The 5,408-nt window shown below is 47.4% G+C and overlaps 1 protein-coding gene across 1 annotated transcript; it reads right to left on the bottom strand.

Moving 5' to 3' along the window:
- Positions 1 to 460: 460 nt before the first annotated feature.
- On the bottom strand, positions 461 to 1,417 carry LOC117885363 (olfactory receptor 14A16-like). Its single transcript, XM_034786677.1, has one exon. It carries the CDS (start codon positions 1,415 to 1,417, stop codon positions 461 to 463), a length of 957 nt encoding a protein of 318 aa, XP_034642568.1.
- Between the last annotated feature and the right edge of the window lie 3,991 nt (positions 1,418 to 5,408).

Raw genomic sequence — 5,408 nt, 5'->3', positions numbered from 1 at the left:
ACAGACTACCCTTCAAATCTGCTACAGCTAAGACAATAAATGTAGCTTGAGTTTAATTCAGCTAATTCCCAGGGGCTATTGTCAGCTCCTGGTGGGGCAGAGTTAAGGTTGTGTGAGCATGTATCTTCATTCTGTATTTCTTGGCTTTCCAAAGTTTAAGTTTTGTTTAAACTTAATATTCTGGAAGGCTCTGAACTACCACTGGGCAACCTTAACTCTGTGTTAACAAAGGTGTTTTTTTTTTACCCTTTATAGACCTATTGATCGATCAATCAATTCTTATCTAATTTACAATGGTGTAAAGCTAGAGTAACTCCACTGACTTCAGTGATCTCAGTCTAGATTATTACCAGAGTAAACACAGCATTTTGTATAGATAAGATTGCACATCACCTTCCAATGGAGACAATAATGTCATCATTTGATTATATCTTTAAGGAAACACAGAATGAAACCATGGTCATGGGAGAAAGCCAGACATTGTGTTCTTGGTGAATAACCTCCACCCAGTCAGTTTCTTCAAGGCACCTTTGATTGCCTTATTCCTCACACTGTAGATGATGGGATTCATCATTGGAGGCACCACAGAATAAAGTACACCCACCACAAGAACCTGCCCTGATGGAGAACTGGAGGCGGGGTTTACGTAAGCAAAAACAGCAGTACAAAGTAACAAGGAGACCACAGTGAGGTGAGGCAGGCAGGTGGAGAAGGCTTTATGCCGGCCCTGCCCAGAGGGGATTCTCATCACCGTTTTGAAGATCTGAACATACGACACAATTATGAAACCAAAGCAGCTTATGCCTAAGAATACGTTAAAGGAAATAACCCCAACTTCACCAAGGTACAGGTCGGAGCAGGTGAGCTTGAGGAGCTGGGGGATTTCACAGTAGAACTGACCCACCGTGTTGCCTCCACAGAAAGTTATTGCAAATGTGTTCCCGGTGTGCAGTGTAGAAAGGAGAACCCCAGTGATCCAGGCACTGGCTGCCATTTGGACACAAGCTCTCCTGTTCATTATAGTCTCATAGTGCAGTGGCTTGCAGATGGCGACATACCGGTCGTAGGCCATGATGGTGAGAAAACCAAAGTCAACCGCGGTGAAGAAGATGAAGAGAAAGACTTGGGTGACACATCCAGCATAAGAAATCGACCTGGTGTTCAACAGGGAATTGGCCATGGACTTGGGAACAGTGAGGGAGATGGAGCCGAGGTCTAGGATGGACAGATTCACCAGGAAAAAGTACATGGGGGTATGAAGGAGGGGGTCGAGCACTACAAGGGTGATAACAAGGAGATTCCCTGTCAGGGCAACCAGGTAAATCCCTAGAAACAGCAGGAAGTGTAAAATCTGCAGCTCCCAAACCTCAGAGAATCCCAGGAGAAGGAACTCGGTCATGCTGGTTCGGTTGGACATTTTCCTTCTTAGGACGCCCTGGGCTGCCTGGCGGCGGTGAGGGGAAGTGGGGAGAAGGACACAGACAAAGGTCAGGTCACCTCTGACAATCACACCATTAGAGCTGCATTGTGCCCCCAGTGTCAATTGTTGCACCTCCCTTGTGGTCAGCAGATGGTGTCTGTTCCCACTAACCCAGCAATCTGCTCTGAGATGTGGCTTCATAAAATTTTCATAAAATTTTCATAAAATATGGAATGAATTACAACCCAAAGCCCAACAATCTTAGGACCAGTGGCCATCCTATTGTGCCAGTGGAGAGCCGGGGAGCCCCCCGCGTTCAGACAAGTGTCAATCGCAGCCCTAACTTGTAGTGTAGACAGAGCCTGAAAGGATTTGGCCTGTTTAGCCAAGCAAAATGCTGGCAGAGAGGGGATGTGATCGCTCCCTACACATAGATGGGGGGTAAACAGCAGGCAGGGAGAAGAGCTACTGATGCTAAAGGGACAATGCTGGTGTAACCCACACAGCTCCTGGGTGGGGTGTTCTGTCCCATCTATTGGCACCGAGACCACCTAGAGAGAGATTATTGAGTCTGCTCTACAGTCTTAGCTAACAGGCACATGGCTTTTAGCTCATGCAGTAGTGGCTCATGCAGTAAGCTTCAGAGAGCCCAGCTTTGATCCCGCCCACCGATGTTCTGTGTTACACTGGCCCAGGAACAAATGGGGATAAACTGGCCAGGAGTCAATTTGGGCTGGAGGTGGGAAGCAGGTTTGTCCCCACCAGAGGAGGGAGGGTCCGGGACAACCTCCCAGTAGGAGCAGCGGGGGACAAACAACAGCTGTACTTGTGTCTCGGTTAGGGAGGAGTTTGACTATGTGTCTGTTCTGAACACCTGTGTACAGCATTGGTGTTCAGCTGGCAGCAGTGTGGGACAGAGGAGATGAGGCTAGAGCAGGAGATCTAGGTTCTGTCCAATTGACCTTCTCTATGTCCTTGGGCAGGATCAAGATAGACGGGCTTTCACTCTGAGAATGAATGGACAGAATTTGACTGAAACCTGTTGCTCTCTGCAGATGAGCTGTATGGAGCTGACTTTGCACTTCACTGACATTAAAGGACTGACAGAGAAGGCTGTCTATCCTTGTCTATTTTCAAAGAGCTTGCAGGGAATCACTCCCTGGAGCCCTGCACAGCTCAGAAGCAGAGCCCCAGAGGCAAAATGGTGTGAATTCATGGAATTTCAAGCCAAAATGGGGCAGTATGATCTTCTAGTCTCACCCCCTGCATAGCACAGGGCCTACCGGGTGCTCTGACTCCAGCCCGGTTTCTGTATTATCTGTGGGCCAGGATTCCAAAGGGATTTGGGCACCTAAAGATGGAGAAAGGTACCTACTGGGATTGATCAAAGCTAAATTTAGGTGGCTAAATCCCATGGATATTCAATGGGAGTTAGGCACCTAACTGGCTTAGGTGCTACTGTAAATCCCATTTGGCATCTATTTCCAGCTTTAGGTACCTAAACCCCTTTGTAATCCTGGCCCTGTGTCTGTCTTGTTAATTTACAAGTCCTGGGCTTCTCTGGAATTTCAGAAAATGAAGGCTGGGGGTTGCAAAGGAGCCTAAGGGAGTAAGGCACATACATCTTGGGCTCCTAACTCCCTTAGGCTCCCTTCAGGATCCCAACCTAAACAAGTGCAGCCAGGCAACAGGGGCTAGAGAGGTGATCAAGAGACTGGAGGTCCTGTGATCTAAGCCCAGATACGTAACTCTCTGTGCCTCCATTTCCCCACATGTAACATGGGGGTTACTTACTGAGAGAGGATAGATAATTCACATGGCATCATTTACTTAGACCTGATCTGCAATTTATATTCTTCATGTAGATACTTATAGACTGTGGCCAAATCATCCCTGTACCTTCCCTTTTTTAAGCTAACTGTCAATTTATTTATTTTTGATGGAAATTTGGGTGTTCAGCTAAACAAAGACTCAGTCTGCTTTCCTGAAAAATTTGGATTATTCTTGGAAAGAAAGAAATCCTTGGTTTTCAGCTTAGAATTTCAAGTTTTTGGCTGAATTCTCCAAAAACCATGGGGGAAAAAAACTCACGTTCAGCGTTTATGGTAAAAATTCATAATTTTCCAGAGAGGGAAAACAATTCTGGCCAGCAGCAGATATCTTCATTAAATTGACACTAAAATCTAAAGGAGTTCAGATTGTAATTTCACATTTATGTTCTTCAATATCCCTGTATATGAATCCCCGCAAATCTATACCTGAAATAGCAAACTTACTGTGGAATTCGTCTCAGCTTGCCATGCATTCGATTCTCAAGTATCAGAATTGTTTGGATGGTATCTATCTAGCATCCATCAGTGTATTATCCAGCTGCCATTGCCCTGTCCCATCCCTCGATGTCCTGAGTTGCTGGGTCTCTCTGCAGTTCCTAGCAGACCGGGATCCACTCCACAGACAGGGGCTCCCTGCTCCCCTGCTTGGGCAGGCTTGGCTGAGAGGTGAAGGACGAACTGGGACTGATGCCCCTCCCAACTTTAGAACTGATCCTGGCTTGTGCAGGCTTCGGACGCGGACATAGCTCAGGATGTCCCTGCTCTGGGGCTACATAGCTGAATCCGGTCTCCAGGACCATGAGCCCAGCTTTGATCTCACCTCTGAGCAAAGCACCCTGACAACGTGCCCTAGCCGCCCCTAACCCCCCAGTTAGGGAGCAGCACCCGCCCTGGATCTCACACAATGGCTGCATTCCTGGAAGGACCCTTGGCTAAAAACAAGGCAGGGCTGATGCTCAAAGGCAATCCCAGGAGGTTGCAGAAATAAACCTCCATAACCTCAGGTCTCCTGGAACAGCCTGTTGCTTCGTTAACACCATTTAATGACCTCTGGGGAGAGGGGCACAGAGATGTTGTTCTCCTGCATCACGTCAGCAGCTCTTGGGATGCAGCCACCAGAGGAACCCATAGCTCAGACTGCTTGAAGTTGGTCACTCAGAGGTACCCAGAGACAAAAACTGAAAACTAAGAGCCAGGTCCTGGACTGCTGTAAATTGATACAGTTCCATTGACTTCTGAGTATCCAGGGCTATTTACACCAGCTGGGATTTGGCCCATTGGTGTCCATGGAGCTACCTCAATTTACACCACCTGGGGATCTAGCCCATTACACTCGTTCCAATCCGCATTTTTTTTTTTGCCTGTGAAACTGAACCGAGGAAGAGTCAAAAGTTCCCAACCTGTCTGCTCTTTCCTAGCTCTTAGTCCCTGGGGATTAATTACAGCATAACTTCTAATGGTGGTGGAGCGATTCATTCCCACTGGGAGAACCTCAGTGTATTGGAGGTTTTCTGTAGCTGATCTTCAATCTCTATGGGGATGAATGGCCCAATTTATGTTCTTTCTTTCTGCAGAAAACACTAAGATAAAAGGTTCCTTTGGCTGCAGATCCAAAGCTGCATGCTATTTTTTAAAATGTTGAATTCCCTTTGGTTGTGGGCATGTCGAAGAGATTGAAAGGATCCCAAGGGCTGGATCCCGAGGGCGTCTAAATCAGCCATTGCATCACTGGAGTCAATGGGACAGATCTCCAGCCGGCGTGTAAATCATTTTACTGGAATCAAGGGGCCTGATCCCCGGCTGGCATGAATTGGCAGAGTGCTATAGAGCTATGCCAGTTTCCATGAGCTGAATATGTGCACCCAGACGTAAGCAAGGCAGCTTACGTCGACCTAGTAAGTGCCAGTCAGTGTCTACATTAGAATGGTGCTTCCACTGTGGTAAGTCAGCCACTACATCGACCTAACAATGCCAAAGTTCCAGATTTGGCTAAGAGCACCCTAGAGTGGGGCAGAGCTGCGAGGGTCAGATTTCTCAGCTCAGCTGGACCAGCGCCAATGTAGAGTAGCTCCATTCACATCAATCAGCAGTGTAATGCTGATGAGGTTCTGGCCCAGAGACTCTGGGCTAAACTCGGTAGTGACATAAACAGGGTG

The sequence above is a fragment of the Trachemys scripta genome, chromosome 12 (assembly GCF_013100865.1).
Source record: "Trachemys scripta elegans isolate TJP31775 chromosome 12, CAS_Tse_1.0, whole genome shotgun sequence".
NCBI lineage: Eukaryota > Metazoa > Chordata > Testudines > Emydidae > Trachemys > Trachemys scripta.
This window is presented reverse-complemented; position numbering and strand designations above follow the sequence as displayed.